We start from the raw sequence: 16,671 nt of genomic DNA on the forward strand, positions 1-16,671 counted from the left end.
GGGAGCCGTTCCTTGGCCATTTTTACTTTTGAAAATTTGGTCTTTGGCGGGCACCATTAACCAGCGAGGGTGATGATGGTTACTTTCGTTTTGGGCCGGTGAAGCTACTTTAAAACTTGGCTCAATCAACTACACTTTTTGCTACAAATAACATCTGTTCGGGAGAATAGCGACTAGTATAGTTAGTTATTACCTTGAAACATTTGATTTATAACTCCTCGCACGTCAATATTTTGGGTTGAAATACATTTTAACCCAATATAGTTAGAAAGTGCATGTGTGACCATGTTTCTGCCGCTGGATATTGCAGCTGTCTTTGTTGTGATGAAGGCACATCCTCTTACCTAATTGCCTGTCTTATTCGGCTGGCATAGCTCGTCATGAGGTGGGAATTTGTCTTTTGACGGAAGAAAACGATTATGATTCTGGACTAAACTCATCTATTATCCTCATACTGTGAAACTGAACCATGCAAACTACTCTATTTCTATCCATTGACGTATCATTGACCGGCTGACCCTAACCCTAACACACGCGCGTTAATGGAACGCCACTGCCGCCCGCGCTGGCCCTTTCACGCGGTGGCTGACTAATCCTTTCCCCGATTCTGCTGACAGAACCATCATGTCATGCTGGTCGCTTCTTCTCAAGCACCGTCAAAGACCAACAGGCTCTGGATCCTGGCTCCTCCAAAGCCGCGCCGACGCAATAGTTCCCGGCCGCGGTGAATAGGGAACTCTGCCACAACCATGACGTCGACCTTGTCAGCACTGATTCCGGCTTCGTCTAGAAGCTGCAGCACCGCACAAAGCGTCTTCCCAGTGGCAAGCACATCGTCCACCACGACGACGGACGTGCCTCTTGGGAATATGTTTAGGCCCACCTCTATCCCTTTCTCCCCCGCATCGTGAGAGGCGCAGGATGAGATGTGTGACGATGATTTGCGGACGGAAATCGTGGGAGGAGGGAGTTTGCCAGCTTCGCGAATCAAGGCCAGGGACGCGCCGACACGCAAGGCTGAGGCTGACGCATAGACAAAGCCGCCAACCTCGCAACACGCTACCAAATCAACTTTGGCCCAGTCACCCGTGAAGTGAGCTTGCAGCAGGGACGTGCACAAGCCCAGCCCGCCTGGCTGCTGAGAGATGTCAAGCACGTGGCGGAATTCGATACCTGGACGTGGGAAGCCAGGCACTGGGCGTACCATGCTGGCCAGTCGCTGTAGGTTCTCGTGGAAGAAGGCAAGCAGATGGGTTTGGGCAAATTTCTTGGCCGCCTCATTGCCAGTCAAATCATTGTGGAAGAGCAAACTGGGTGGGTAGCACTCCGTGCCGTCGTCATTGTCGCCGCTGATTCGGCAGCTTCCACGAGCCCGTCGCGTTTCATTACTAGCTTGAATTCTGACCTCGAGCAGTCTGCTGCTTGGCACCAAGTGCGAAAAGGCTGCGACGGGTGCCTTGTCCCTCATTCCTGTGATGAGCAGCACGTCCATATCCATGGCGTCTTTCACCGCATTTAGAAAATGCTCCTCCCGCAGCTGAGGTCGATGGCGTAGCTGTTCCTGGAAGAATGCCGTCAACGCAGCCCGGTGTTGTTCTTTGTAGCGTCGGTCCCGAAGCAGGCGCTGGAGATTGGCCCCAGTAGCCTCTGCATATTCTCGCTTGGTCGTGTCGCCGATGGCGATTACGCGTGCTGTGAGCTTCGTGGAGGCACAGCTGGTGATGACGGAGACCCAGGTGTCGGCGCAATAATCCTTGCCTGCGCAGCTTTCGCCAGTAACGAGAATGATGAGCGTCGGCGCCATTGGTGCTTTGACTAGTGGACAAGTGTAAGCCAGGACCTTTCGCGGATCCGAGATCTGCTTGAGGCGGATCAGGCGCGGCCGGTTTGGACCGAAAGCTTTGGCTGCCAAAGCGGCATCTCTGGGGTCCGGCCCCAGGTCGGCACCGTAGACCCCGCTGCTCAAGGGCAATAACTCTGCGGCGACGTTGTACACCCATTGTACGGCAGCTTGAACAGCTTCGGTTCCATCTTGGTCGCGGGACCAGACGCCAGTCACAACGCAAGCAAAATCCCAGTCGCGACAACCGAAAGCAGTGGTGTCAGCTGCTACGTCGCAGACTGCTCCGCCGCCTTGCAGAAGATGGAGATAGCAGAGCGGCGAGGGACGAGTCTTAATTGCTGTCACCAAGATTTCGATCATGCTGGCTTCCCCGATATGTTTGAGGAACAAGCATCGCTTGAATGACGAGGTCTTGCTGCCGCCATGCCCACCATGCATGCCAGACATATACATTTCCGCCTCAAACAAACCGACGCCATTCACAGTATTGTAATTGTCTTCGGGTCCAAAAAGTCTACTCATGGGCGTGGGCGTGTGTGTCTGCGCTCCGAAGGCAAGCTTATTAGCTGTGGAAGATTCGATCATGGAAACGCCGAGGCACAGCATGTCCCTTTCCCAATAGAGATACGCATCTACAGAAGAATTTCGCGGGGACTTGGCGGCGACCAATTTATCGAAATCACCTAGTTTGAGTTGCGCTTCGCGCCTGTCGCTTAGTGGAATAACCCAATTTCGGATCGAGTAGACTGGAGCCAGGCAAGCCTTGAAAGTAACGCTTATTACGACACCAAAGTTGGTCCCAGCTCCTTTCATCGCCCATAATAGATCGTCTTCGTTATCCGGACACACAGCATCGATCGGCCGGTGTTGGCTAGGCACCCTGCCGATGCAGAGGACGCGACCATTGGCGACGCTGACCATGACGGCACCAACGATGGCATCGCACGCGAGTCCATGAAGCCGAGCCAGGTGCCCAATACCGCCCTGTAGCCACAGCCCTGCGCCTAGGCTTGGGCGCGCACCCATGGGCACAGTCAGGCCCGCTGCCATGGCCTTGCGGACAATGTCCCCGGTCTTGCAGCCGGCCTGGGCAACAACCAAGAAACCGGAGTCGATGTTAGGTCCGGATCCTCCCTCGCCCCTGGCTTGGACAATGTGTACTTGGTCAAACGCGCCCATGTCGATGGAGACGACGTTGGGCCAGAGGCAATGGCCGCTATGACCCCCGCTGATTACGGTCAGGCCGACGCCGTGATCCAAAGCCCAACAGACGCACTGCTGCACGTGTCGAATATCGGTCGGCCTAACGATGGAGGCCGGACGGCGGAGGCGAGCCTGGCGGTTTTTCGCTCCATCTCCGGATCCCAATGGCACCTGCGACGTCAGTTCTGTGAGCGCTGTCGCATGCCGAGTAAAGGCCGCCATGATTTCGGGCGAGCTGAATAGGAGCTGGTCTTGACGGCCTTGCTCACGATGGCCCAAAGTGCGGCACACCTTGCGCCACTCGGCTCGGGTGGACTTGTCCGCGTGCTCATCCTGCATGGCAAATCCTGCGATAAAAGGGGCAAAGCGGTCGAGCACCATGTCGTCATCCGCCACGCGAGTGACTCCAGTAGGGAAAGAAGTCGTTTGGTGGCACGTCAAGCCGTCGAGGTGCAAGGTCTCTTCGCGATGGAAAACCACCACGAATCCGCTGCCTGGCCGCTCAACAAGCAATTCCAGCGCCCGTTTGATGAAACTGCTTTTCGGTTTCATGCCGTACATGCTATGGCAGAATAGGATGACGTTAAACTTGTCGGCGCCGTCACCCATACCGTCGAAGCTGGCGCTGCTGTCCACAACAAATGGAATCCGATGGATGTCAGGCGGGCTTTCTAGACAGGGGAGTGGGATCCCTGTCCCCGAGGTAGAGTAAAGCCATTCCTTCAACCTTAAAACGAACAGTTCATTTGGTTCAAACGCAGAGTATCTCCCGATGCTACGTCTCATATAGCTGGGCAAATATCCAAGTACGCTTTTAGGCCCGGGTCCGACTTCCAGCACCGAGATCCGGACACCCGAGTTAACAAGAGGGTCTAGCAGTGCAGATAGTTGAGGAATGATGAAGTCTTGGTACGTCAGCCATCCGGAACTCCCTAAGAGGATCTCGAAGCCAGCACTATACTGTGAGTCAGACAACGGCCTCTTCGCGGATGATGACGTTGTCGTTGCCTTATGCCTAAGGCTCTGTTTGAGGGACTCAAGAGTGGTCAATGCCATTTTTTTGGATTGTGTGTATGTATGTATCTCATGAAATGATGGATGCCGATGTAGTGTTGTCTTTTTTGAGTTGATCGTGGACCTACTTATAGACTCAGCGCGGGGATTGCAGCGGTTTGTTGGAATCCTATTTGGGGATTCTCCATGCCACACAAACTACGTGGGTTCCCAATGTGACACACGCCCAAAGTGACGCATATATATACCCGCCGTGTACTACAAATACGTGCTGTTACATCCGCCTCGGGATGTGTGTCAACAGTTGGCTATTGATCTTGTCCCACCCCTATCTGCTCCTAATGCAAAGCATCACGGCATAGCAATCAGAGATAGTGCAACGTCTGCACGCGAGCGGGAATTCATGAAACAAGGACCATTGGCAAAAGCTCGCTAACAGCGGCGTGATGACGGATATGTAGAGCTTCGGCCTGCTATCTCTACCCGCCGGTGACTCAGTGGCTAATCATGTCGTTGCCAGCGAGTATTACAGAGCACAGAATCATGTTTTGTGATCAAACGTGATGAAACAAGACTCAGTCCATTCGGTTTTCCATTGATCTTTAGCCTCTGCTTTCTTAATCTCCCCAGGCTCGAGCCACCAAAATCTACCGCCTGATCCCGATGACTGATGGTAATCGCGCCTCTTTTTCTTCATGTTTTCACCTATAATATGCTTTCTCGTCCCCTCTGTTATTTCTCAGATATCAGACCTTGCTCCGTGCCTCATGGATCAATCCAAGAAGCAACTCCTCAGCATGGCCAGTATGTCCGACTCCTCAAACATCAGCATCGATTCTGCTTGCAGGAGCACGGATATTGAGCGTGATGAGATTTTGCCCACTGCTGATGCCTCCATTGTTCACGCGCCCCTTACCGACCGCCCTGTCAACGCTTCCGAGAAGTGCCGTAATGGTTTCGGAAAAGTCGCCCGCGGCCGCGTTGATGAAACGCCCGAGCAAGTTGAAGCCCGGCTGGAGACGATGCGTAGCGCCGTGAGGACGCTGCTCGAATGCTTGGGCGAGGACCCCAACCGTGAGGGCCTGTTGGCCACGCCGTCACGGTATGCGAATGCGCTGTTATTCTTAACCAAGGGCTACCGGATCAACGTGGATGATGTTGTCAATAATGCACTCTTTGACGAGGAGCATCATGAGATGGTCATTGTCAAGGGCATTAAGTTCTCCAGCTTATGCGAGCACCATGTTCTGCCCTTTACGGGAAAGGTAAGTCTTTTTGAAATCCATATTTCCCTCAGCCTGAAACTTATGAAAACGCTCAGATTCACATCGGTTATATCCCCTCTGGGAAAGTCATTGGGCTCTCTAAGCTCCCCCGCATAGCCGAGATGTTCTCGCGACGGCTGCAGATTCAGGAACGCCTCACTAAACAGGTCGCTGATGCTATCATGGAAATCATCGGCCCTCGGGGCGTCGCGGTTGTCATAGAGTCGTCCCACATGTGCATGGAGATGCGTGGCGTTGAAAAGACAGGCACCGCTACTATCACGAGCTGCGTCCTCGGCTGCTTTAAGGAGGAGAAGAAGACGCGTGACGAGTTCATGAGCCTTATTGGCGTAAATAAAACAGGAGTATAGCCATAAGCTGGAACTATTCGTTCCGCCCCCTATACAGAAGACAGGGCGCGGGTGTACAGCGGTATAGTTGGTTAGAAGAAGAATATGACGAATGAATATTCCAAAATCTTCTTTCTCGGTTAGATTTCTAGCCTACGCCATTTCTACCTGAGCCGTGTCCGAGTTGGAGGCTTTGGGCTTCTGTAGTCCAAGCAATGTGTCACGTGATATCTTAGCATTGGATCTGGGGGCGCAACCAAAGCTAGAAGATACTCCGTACGTTCTAATCGTGCCAGGCCCCACTATTTTTTGGGTCAAGCAAGGCTCTCACCACCAGAAGTGATTTTTTTTTTTCGCGAAGCCAACTTTGCGAATACCACCAATCTGCTCGATACGCCGCCGAAACCACGATCACAATGGCTTCTACCCTTGAGGCCGAGGCGCCTCATAATAGCTTCGACGTATGTACCGCCACTACCCCGCAGAAGCCCAGAATTTGAGCCTCGAGGCTCCCTGGTCGTCACTCTACACAATTTGCGATTGGTCACTGCAGACAGAGCGTGCAGGCGCAATCGATGTACAGCCGTAAGACGAGTGGACTAGCTGACCCTGTCTTTCCAGACCATACTTGTACTCGACTTTGGCTCACAAACTAGCCATCTTATTCTGCGACGAATTCGGGCTCTCGGCGTCTTCGCTGAGCTACTTCCGTGTACCACCAAGGTCGCTGAGCTGCCATGGAAGCCTAAAGGAATTATCTTCTCTGGAGGTGTGAAATGTCTGGATGTATGGTTTGTGCCGAGGTCTGACTGAGCTACTAGGTCCTTCCTCTGTGTATGACGAGGGCTCACCCCGTACGGTTTCCGTCTCCCAAACGTCCTGTTACATGTACTCATATGTGTAGATGTTGATCCTGCTGTTTTTGAACTCGATGTACCCATTCTGTGAGTGTTTTCTACCCTCCTCTCCAGTCTCTGAACCTAGACTAACACGGATGTACAGTGGTATTTGGTGCGGCTTGCTCCAACACCCATCGATATACGCTGTGACACTGACATGAATGACCCCAGCTATGGTTGCCAGGAGATCGCTTGGCGAATCGACTCAAGTAATGTTGTTCGCGGAGAGGCACGAGGTTTGTGACGTTTGAAACGCCATCTAAAATTGCTTCTGACCCTTCTCCATAGAGTATGGCCACGCGGACGTCACCATCACCAAAGTTAACAGTCATGCCGACCGGCTTTTCGCTGGGTTGGGAGACGGAATTTCTGTCTTCATGTCCCACTTTGACAAGCTAATTAACTTACCCAAGGCGAGTGAAATTTCATTCGAATTTTTGGAAAACCTATTAACTCTAGCAGGACTTTGTGGTCATTGCTGCTACCAAGAACTCAGAGTTCGCCGGCATCGCCCACGAGGAGAAGCCTATCTTTGGTTTGTCTTCCCTAAGCTACTTTTGTAGCTCAGTAAGACAGGATGCTGACAAGGTGACTAGGTGTCCAGTTTCATCCTGAGCTCGAACACGTTGGTCCCTCCAAGGCCTTACATTAGAACTCCCTCTGACATTCGGATCTAGACCCCCCGCGGAACCGATCTCCTGTTCAACTTCAGCGTCAACATCTGCGGAGCTCAACCAAATTGGAAAATGGGCAACTTTGTTGAGATCGAGATCGCTCGCATCCGGGATCTTGTCGGTCCCAAAGCTCTCGTCATTGGTGGCGTAAGTGGCGGTGTCGACAGCACTGTTGGAGCGACTTTGATGCGTGAAGCCATTGGGGACCGCTTCATCGCGATAGGTATCAACAACGGCTGTATGCGTCTCAACGAGTTCGAGGAGGTCAAGAAGAATCTCAGGGACCACCTCGGTATCAATCTCACCGTTGTCGATGCCGGCGAGCTGTTCTTGAGTCGTCTTGCGGGTGTTACCGATCCCGAAAAGAAGCGAAAGATAATTGGGTCGACATGTACGTACCCCGAGTTATCTTGGATGGGTTCGCGACAATGATACTGACTACACTAAAGTCATCGATGTGTTCGAGAAAGAGGCTATAAGGGTACGCCCCTTTCTCTGAAGGTGTGGAAGACTTACTAACATGGCCCACAAGATCGAAAAAGAAGCAGAAAACACACCAAATTCCGGGAAGGTCGAGTGGTTCTTGCAAGGGACACTATACCCTGATGTGTAAGTCGTTGAGCTTGTAATGTCGAGTCCAAGCTAATAGCATTTCAGTATCGAGTCGCTCTCGTGGAGAGGACCCTCAGCGACAATCAAGAGTAAGCCGATAAAGCTCGGTGAAGTCATGCAAGAACTGGACACCAGCTAACTAGAGATAGCTCACCATAATACTGGCGGTTTGCCAGAGGTAAGAAAAATCAACGTCTATGATTCACTTCCCAGTTACTTACCAGCATGTAGCGAATGATGAATGGCGTAAGTCGAACACCGCTTAGCCAAGTTTGATCACACTGACTAAGACGGTTTATTTAGCAAGGCTTACGTGTAAGTACACTTCTATCTTTTATCACGTAGTGAAATCTAACATGACTTCTATCACAGCTTATCGAGCCGCTCAGACTTTTATTTGTGAGTCTTATACTTGTCTTAAATACGCCTGGTCATGGAGCTAACAATACTGCACAGAAAGATGAAGTGAGGGTAAGTTAATAAGGGGGTAAATCTTGACGTCACTTTTACTAAGCTTTGCAGGCAATTGGTCGGCAACTCGGCATACACGAGTCGCTGGTAAACAGGCACCCATTCCCCGGGTATGTTGATCACCCTCGAGCTTCTCATTCTCCTTGCCAGCTTTGAAGCGTCTGCTAACTAAATCGAATGCAGACCGGGAATTGCCATCAGGATTCTTGGCGACGTCACCAAGGAGCGAGTTGAGATCGCCCGCAAGGCTGACAATATCTTCATCAACATGATCAAGGAGGCTGGCCTTTACGACCAGGTAGGGCGCGTCGCACATGTCAAGATGAGTGCAAGCTAAACATTCTCTCCTAGATGTCCCAAGCCTTTGCTGGTCTTGATACTAGCCGTAGTGTTGGTGTTTTTGGTGATATGCGCGTTTGGGGTTACATTGTAATCCTCCGCGCTGTTCGTACCAAAGACTTCATGAGCGCTGAGGTGTTCAACTTTGACAACTCCTTCCTCCAGGTAAATCACCTAGCCTTTATACTGTGCTTTCGCGTACTAATCCCTTACCTAGGAGGTCTCGCGTGCCATTTGCAATCAGGTAGATGGTGTGTCCCGTGTTGTCTATGATTTGTAAGGAACTGATGGCCCCTTTGAATCTCGAGCTTCGTGTGCTAATACAGTCGTACTAGAACTTCAAAGCCTCCTGGCACCATTGAGCTGGAATAGGCGGCATGATGGAATACTCGCCAGCGTGGGCTGGGAAGAAGAATAAAAAGTGAGTTCAATACCGTTTGCAGGCTCTTCTAGATAAAGGCACATAGAATGAAAAGGGCGAATGGGCTCAGAATTAATTGCACCATGATGCTGGCCGTCTTTGGAGAGGACGCGCAGCGTGCAATAATGATATCAATTTGCGACAATGGACACACCCTTTCCAGAACCTTTGGTGTCTCTAGCTACAAGTTCTTGGTGCCCATTTAAGCTCGATCGTCCTTATCCCTGAACCATGGTCTGTCGCGCTCTTCTTGATCTTGAGTGCATCTGTCGCACTTCCCCCTTCCTCCTCGCAAGCGAGTTCAAGGCACGTCAAGGTCTCGGCAACGATGGCACTTGCTTTTTCAACGGCTCTCGTGCCATGGGAGTCGGCGTTCTAAGAGAGACGTGCCACAACGCCTACATGGTTTCTCCATGGTATCTAGAGCATCGGCGTAAGAAGAGCTTGTACATTCAAATCCCTTGCTGGTACTACTTTCGCAGCCTTGTTTCTTGTGGTGGCCGAACCTCGTTCTTACAAAAGGGATGCCCGAGCTGATGTCACTATGTCATTCTCACATCGATGGCAGACCTTAAAGTCATTTAGTATGACGTGGTCCTCGTGGGAGAAGTTGGCATACTCATATCCAAGTATGTCGCAGCGGTCACAGCAGCTATTTGCTCAATTCTAGATGCACGGAACACAAGTTTCCTTACACTCGCTGCACTTGGCTTTGCAAATGCGCAGATGATCCCTCATAGAGTTTTTCGGGCATGTCCTGCCACGATTGCAAGGTTGTGAAACCAACTCGACGTCCTGACTGTGACTGAATCCAGAGCATTCTTCATTGCGCCGGATACAAGGCTCGCAACTTGTTGTACGTCCCACTGTAAAGGAATGTGGCGTCTGGGCAGTGCGCAACTCCAAAATACGCTGAGAAGAAATCGTCGACCAACCTGAGGTTGTGAAGATCAGTTGTAGGATACTCAACATATCCTTGGTCCAAATCCGCTGCCCAAGTAGAAATTGAAGGGCTATTGGTTGCACCCTAGGATGGGGCATGAGGCGAACCAATGTCTTTCTTGATTCAACGGATGCGTTGGCCACTACCGATATGAACCACCCGCAGGATATCCGGGATTCATGTTAGGAATTGAAAGAAAGCATGAACCGAGATGTGCGTTTAATGACGCTCTAGAGACAGTCCTTGTGAGGTTGGATGGCCGTCAAGACGTCGGCATTGTCCTTGGCTAGTTTGACGGGATTTGGTCTGCTTCACAAACGGGCCAACATTAGGGCATTAAAAATTCACCGTGTCTGAATCCAATCGTAATAAGATTACCCCCGACCCTGCGATTAGCAAAATACTTTAAACCAACAGGCAATATTTCCCTGTCTTTTTGTGCCGCCATAAGCCCTCACCTCACTCCTCAGAACCTTGCCAGCCGAATTACCGTCCGATATTTCCTTTATTTTAAGACAGGCACAGCCCATCGCCTCTGTAGACCAACTAGAACTCTTTGTGCCACTCGCCTTGCTGGCGTCTACAAATTCTTGGATGTCTTTTGCGTTACATTACATGTCCGAAAATAGGTACATGGTTTGGCCGTCTTTCGGGACATGGGGGCCCATTGTCGGGTGTATTATCGACAGGACCCTGTCTGGTGGCGTAGCAAATTCGGGAGTGGGCGTTTACAGATAGACTCGGGACATGACATGGCGATGATTGAGTTGCCGGCATACCAACTAGACGGGCTCTGGTGTGTCATGCCTGTTAATTCGTAGTTTTCAAACCACCCTTGTAGTACAATTTGCTCAATACAATGTGCTACAGCTGGATGTCTTGGATATGACTTTAAATCCAGCTTCTTGAAGGAGATGCTCTAGACGGTAGGCAATGTACATGTCCATGAGGCAGCTATTTTTGTTCCAACGATTTTATTTCATCTGGATATCGCCAAGTGGCTTTAAACAGGTGACCAGGCTGAGAGCTCGGATTCAAACACTCTGTGACAAAATTCTTTGCCGATAACCACTCCCCGCTGGGACATCTGCAAACCAGAAGCAGAATTTCAGGATCCTTCAACTCGCAACTCCCTCGAGGAACGCTTTAGACATAGTCGACCTCGAACTTTCCCTTAGGGGTGAATATCACAACAGCAGTGAACTTTCCCTGTCCCTTGCCGCTGGAGAAGTCAATGACGCCCGGCAAGTCAGAAATTGCCCGGTACGAAAGAGCTTCACCAATCTGCGAGGAGGTGTCTACAGAAATCACTCCTTTGAGAATGGGTGTCATGTTGTATCTTGTGTTGGGGAGGGGGTTGAGCTAAACCACATTGACACACATTAGCGGATGGACGAGAGAAATTCACAGAATGATTTTCCATACCGAAGCCACAGGAATTGATCTGTTGTGCTGATCCTTCTTGCCAAGTCCAATGAGGACTCTGGTGTCGCCAACGTCGAAATCATCACGGGTGTGGATTGTGTAGGCGCCTGCTGGGGCAGAGGAGTCGATCTCTTGGATATTCACATTGAACTGGCGGATGAGCTCACTGACTGCCGTGTGGAAGGTGCCTTTGCAGTGCTCATCATCAGCATTGGATCCATGGGGGATGAGGATGTCAAGACGAGGGATACTTGCTGCCGGTTTGCCCATCCTTGCCCAGCGTGGCAGGTAGCGATTTGCCTCCCGAGACGACTACTCCGCTTTGTAGTGGTGTTTCAGTTGAACCGGCCCCTAGATTTTTAGCTTCAAGAGTCTGGTCAAACGTGAAGTATGTAGAGTCAAAGTACCTACATGCGAAGTACTCTGCTGTGATTTTCACGGTCTGTGTGTCGCCGCCTTCATTCACCGTGAGTTGCATCCAGACATTGCCGAAACCGTCGACATTGTCGCCAAAAGGGGATGCCTGGTAGAGCACAAAGCGTTGTTTCAGAGCTGACTCGTTAATGACACTGATGGTATATGTAGCCATTTTGGTAGTTTTGGATGCTTGGTATGTAGTTTGATGTGAATTTGGGAAACTAGGTTGGTAATTGAAGCTCGGAATCGGAACATGGACGCAGCCTAGCCGTGGAGTACGGATGCTGAGGATACTTATATAGCCCAGCCGGAGAGGAGGACAGCATTATTAGACGCAACAAGTTTTCTGAACCTGATGTGCATCAAGCTCCAGAAGCATCCGACTGTGAGCCGTGTGCTGGTGGCAGCAATACAACATCGGGTCTCAAGACCTTTCCAACGTAGCATCCAGTATGATGCACCAAGAGAGGCTACACCGCGGGAGGGAAGGCCCTCGCGGATTGACATTTTTTGAAATTCTTGAATCAGGTAGCCACTGGCACACATTGCCTGCAGCTGGACAGAAAAAGGAAGCATTTGCGCCGTAAAGGGCATGTACGTCACGCCACATAGGAACCTCATCGCTACATATCCTTGCAAGTTGGGCTGGTCCCTTGTCTGATCTCGGGCAGCTAAGCCATGCATTTGTCACGTTACGAGACTTATTGTTGACTAGGCTGCGTTATAAAATCATTATTACCCTTGTTCTTCCGGCCGCAGACAGAATCTGCAGCCATCTTTTACCCATACAAGAATCCATGGTAGCTACATCTTGATACAATGTGTTGCGTTGACCGAGACGCCGTTTTGGGCGTCACTGAGCCCACGTTTAGATGTGATACATGCACCGCGGGCAGATGCCTGGCTATCCGACTCTGGTGAGATATTTGTTCTAATACGGCAGTTGTACTCGTTGCCATGGACTGCCCCTGGTAATGGCTGGCTGAGCTTCAACTCTACGAGACCAAAGACCAAAGAGCCATCTTTAGTAACGACTAGATGGGCAAAAGAGGCGTCGCTGGAGTGAAACATGCAGCTACAGCAAGTGCAAAATGATGAGCGGAGAGACGTACAACGTTGAAGAACAGAGTACAGACCGAGGTGACAACGGGGTATGCAGGTCTTGAACCAGCATGTTGGCGACACGTCTTCTCGGGCAGCAATCTTTGTGGCTGGTGCGTGATATATCATGGTGCTCACCACTCAAAAGTGTCTTCGTTCTCTACGGGCGGAACAGACAAAAGTCCCCGCTGTTGACCGAGACTGGGCTGTTGCAACCCGACATACATACTACAGCGTCAAGTGTCTGGTGTATAATTCGTCATCGCTCTGCGGAATTGCTTCACCCGTGTTATCGTGGTCAGCTATCTGGCCACACTCGCTTGACGATGCGGTACTGGTGTTCTAGGATTGAGAGGACTGCGCAATGGTCGTCTCCGGGGCTGAAAATTCGGTGACGGAGTTTTGGAGGCTCAGCTAGGGTCGGGATGGGATTATCACTGCCTCTTCTGGGATCTCCAGGAGCGGTTGGCGAGCGCGCAGTTTCTCGATACTGGCCATCCTTGAGGCTTTCCATGACTTTCTAGCCCCTTATACAAGTCTACATCTTGCCAGATATCTCCTGGGAGTATTCCTGCAGCCGCATCAATTTCTTCCCCTCTCCTAACCACCCCGGCGAGGAGCGGTCTACTTTTCCCTTTCGCCAGGTATTCCTAACCTCAGTTGCCCGAAGTGGGCGGCGACAACGGCAAAGTCTCCTCTGGTGCTGCCAAGTTGACCAATCTTCCGAATCGGTATGTTCCAAGTTATTGTGCACTGATCGCCGTCCAGAATGTCAATAATACTTGACGCCACTTGGGATGTACGACACTAGAATCGTCCGATGAGAGCTACTGCGGATGTGTTTAGAGCAACAAGAAAAGTATGGTCTGTAGTCATGAAACCCATGCTGCATGAACCGCGGTAAACATGGCAAAGATACGATAATACCGAGAAAACACGCACTCGTGTGTAATCTCGCCTACCTGGACCAAAGCGATACAGGATGGTATTTCCCAGTCAGCGTGGCATGATACTTTACGAGGAAGTGATTAGAGGCTCCAAGGCCACATCCCACGATTGAACTTTGGTCTGCAACAGCAGGAGTCAATTTGAGGCGCGCTGCGTACCAAGGTGCTATCTCAGCTATCTTGAAATCGAACCAGACGGCAGACGACAAAAAAAGGAGCACTGCAAGATACCTCCAATTCAAGGCAATTCTGGGATTTCTTGCGTAGCGCAGTGAACACCGCCACCCAACACAGGCAGCTGCTCAATGAGAACGGGGTAGATTTTCCTTTCGTCGCCAAAAACGGTTTGCGCAACCCTGATGGCCGCGGCATCATGTGCCGGGTCGCCAAACTGAGGTAGAATGATGCCCCCATTCACCAATAAGTAATTGACGTAGCTGCGCACAGCACGGTCATCGTCGATGCCCTTGACGCCCTTGATGCCCTTGGGAGGGGGCTCAAAGAGATCCTCGTCGGGCTCCTCCACCTCGATAATCTCAAACGGACGGCCCTTGGCGTCGCTAGCAGTGCTAAGGATACTACGGGCTTCCTCGTAGACGACTGTCCAGTCGGTCGGCTCGACCTCGTTGGCCCTGCTCAAGAGGATGACACCCGGGCGGGCGAAGCGGGCAAGGGCGTCGATGTGGCAGTCAGTTGAGTCGAGCCCGTCTCTACCAGGGATCCAGATGATCTTTTCAACGCCAAGAGTACGTCTGAGCTCCTCCTCGATATCTTGGCGACTCTTGCCGGGGTTTCTATTATCATTCACAATCGAACTCTCTGTTAGTATCAGGGTCCCTTCGCCATCGGTCTCTAGGGCGCCGCCCTCTGTGACGATTGACGTCTCGATGCGTTCGATTCCCAGGTCCCGGAGGATAATGCGAGCCAGTTCGCGGGTAGTCGGCGTAGGGTATTTGCCACCCCAGCCGTTGAAGTTGTAGTCGAGACCCGCGAGGGTGCCCTCTCCGGGATTCTCCTTGATGACAAAGACGGGCGCGATGTCCCTCATCCAGATATCCATGCTATCGCCTTGAATGTGGTGCAGCTTAATCGAGAAGGGGGTCACAATCTCGTTAAAGTACACCTCTGCCTCTTCGACACGCTCGGCGCCCACCACGAGGGTGACGGGCTCGAAGTGGGCGACGGCCTGGGCGATATTGGACACCTCCTGTGTTGCTCGGGCCAGAAACTCGGGGTGGTCCTTGAGTATTCCCTCCAAGCCCGGCCAGCCCAGGATGATGCCGCTGTGAGGCGTCCACTCTGCACGACGGCGAAGGGTATAGCCGGACATGACGTGAAGCAAAGAGTGATGATGATATTTGTCTAGGTAAAGCTGGGGAAAGATGAAGACTTGAGAGTAAAGACGTGCGGGTGGAAAATAGGTTGAAGTTCAAGTGTCGCTTCGTTGTGAGCGAGGAAGCGAAGAGTATTTATACACGTTTGCTGCCGGCCTTTCACCTTTTAGCAACTTGACCCCTCTCATGAAAAGCACACTTGCTTTTTGCATGCTCTACCTAGAGCTATTGGGGAGCATGGACGGTCTAGCAGGTGCCGGCTGAGGAGTGACACGGAGCGTATGCGCAGAGTATTTGGTGTCGAGGGATGAAGCAGGTGTTTGGTCATTTTCGGTGACTTGTCAATAGAATACTACGTACAAGGTAGTATACAGCTCTTGTCTGAAGGAGGTGTGAATTCTCATTGGCAAACCAACTTCCCAAGACTTGTTGTGATAAAGCTGTCACACATGCTTCGCAACTGCATCCATCTCCATGCATGGTGCTTGCAATGTACTCCGTACTGCGGAGTAGTTATACTGCATACTTGTGTCCAGCTCACCTCGGACAGCCATGTCTCAGAGCAATCTGAGACAGGACGGTACAATGTCGTAGAACCAACCATTACCCCGTAAACATTGGATGATCTGGCCGTTTTGACACGTAGCCTGCAGAGGTGCAAACATGTTTTGCAGGTTACATGGCTGGTCTGCGAATTATCAATCACCATGGGCCCAGGTCGCTAGCTGGCCAACGTCAAGACCCTGCTTCTTTCGGTAGCCCAGTGATGGTATCGTGATGAATTGCTAGAGGGGTTCATTCTCGTCCAACCCCATTGCGACATCTAAGCCACGAGTCGGCCCCCTGGCCGGAGCGGCAACATCGCTATTCATTAGATTGCACACGGGACGACGATCAAATGCTCAATGGAGCAATGGATGCTGGGCATCTGCAGGTCGGTGCTTCAGAAACAAGCGTTGTGCTCCCAAACAACGCATATATCGACAATACGCACCAAGCGACTTAGTACCCAAGTAATTTCCGACTGGGCTACAGCGCTCGTCTGGATGGGAAGCCCAAGATGGAACTTTCTTACTTGTCTAGAAGTGAACTTTAAGACGGTGAGGAAATCGTTTACTTCTGGGATGGACCTGCCATCACGCCCAAGGTTTCAAAACTGTGGCTGGCTGCGCTATCCGCTTTGGACGTGGATCTTCGACTTGCATGGCGCTCTTTTCGAATTGTTTCGGTCGCACGGCCTCGAGCGGTAATACAAGGTGCAAGGCTCCCGATTTGTCAAGTGGCTGCCGCTTTCATGTGAAACAGGTGATGCTCACACTTGCCTTCCCCTCTCTGGCTTGGAACCGCCATGCCGCTGTACCAGCCGAGAATTCTGGCTACGATACTGCCACGGGGGGAATCAAGAATGAAGCG

The 16,671-nt window shown here is 51.3% G+C and overlaps 5 protein-coding genes across 5 annotated transcripts; 2 read left to right on the forward strand and 3 right to left on the reverse strand.

Annotated features, from left to right (window-relative positions):
* Window positions 1-646: 646 nt before the first annotated feature.
* Window positions 647-4,102, reverse strand: apt (Adenine phosphoribosyltransferase; the record flags this gene model as incomplete). The annotated part of the gene is made up of 1 exon (XM_014684999.1): window positions 647-4,102. One exon carries the CDS (start codon window positions 4,100-4,102, stop codon window positions 647-649), a length of 3,456 nt encoding a protein of 1,151 aa, XP_014540485.1.
* A 755-nt stretch (window positions 4,103-4,857) lies between these two features.
* On the forward strand, window positions 4,858-5,696 carry gch-1_0 (GTP cyclohydrolase 1; the record flags this gene model as incomplete). Its single annotated transcript, XM_014685000.1, has 2 exons — window positions 4,858-5,325; window positions 5,382-5,696. The coding sequence occupies 2 exons, from the start codon at window positions 4,858-4,860 to the stop codon at window positions 5,694-5,696; spliced, it is 783 nt and encodes a 260-aa protein (XP_014540486.1).
* A 395-nt stretch (window positions 5,697-6,091) lies between these two features.
* GUA1 (GMP synthase) lies at window positions 6,092-9,042 on the forward strand (the record flags this gene model as incomplete). Its single annotated transcript, XM_066130566.1, has 23 exons — window positions 6,092-6,136; window positions 6,297-6,444; window positions 6,497-6,529; window positions 6,580-6,619; window positions 6,678-6,686; window positions 6,746-6,810; window positions 6,863-6,987; window positions 7,037-7,109; window positions 7,171-7,199; window positions 7,252-7,639; window positions 7,698-7,729; window positions 7,781-7,857; window positions 7,906-7,949; window positions 8,010-8,038; window positions 8,092-8,106; window positions 8,164-8,175; window positions 8,233-8,259; window positions 8,317-8,331; window positions 8,383-8,441; window positions 8,515-8,629; window positions 8,683-8,835; window positions 8,888-8,946; window positions 9,006-9,042. The coding sequence occupies 23 exons, from the start codon at window positions 6,092-6,094 to the stop codon at window positions 9,040-9,042; spliced, it is 1,629 nt and encodes a 542-aa protein (XP_065986784.1).
* Window positions 9,043-11,180: 2,138 nt separating this feature from the next.
* Window positions 11,181-12,048, reverse strand: G6M90_00g053650 (uncharacterized protein; the record flags this gene model as incomplete). Its single annotated transcript, XM_066130567.1, has 4 exons — window positions 11,181-11,396; window positions 11,460-11,647; window positions 11,715-11,810; window positions 11,871-12,048. The coding sequence occupies 4 exons, from the start codon at window positions 12,046-12,048 to the stop codon at window positions 11,181-11,183; spliced, it is 678 nt and encodes a 225-aa protein (XP_065986634.1).
* Window positions 12,049-14,162: 2,114 nt separating this feature from the next.
* AIH_0 (Agmatine deiminase) lies at window positions 14,163-15,254 on the reverse strand (the record flags this gene model as incomplete). The annotated part of the gene is made up of 1 exon (XM_014685003.1): window positions 14,163-15,254. The coding sequence occupies one exon, from the start codon at window positions 15,252-15,254 to the stop codon at window positions 14,163-14,165; it is 1,092 nt and encodes a 363-aa protein (XP_014540489.1).
* Between the last annotated feature and the right edge of the window lie 1,417 nt (window positions 15,255-16,671).

Source organism: Metarhizium brunneum, chromosome 3 (genome assembly GCF_013426205.1).
Source record: "Metarhizium brunneum chromosome 3, complete sequence".
Classification (NCBI taxonomy): Eukaryota; Fungi; Ascomycota; class Sordariomycetes; order Hypocreales; family Clavicipitaceae; genus Metarhizium; species Metarhizium brunneum.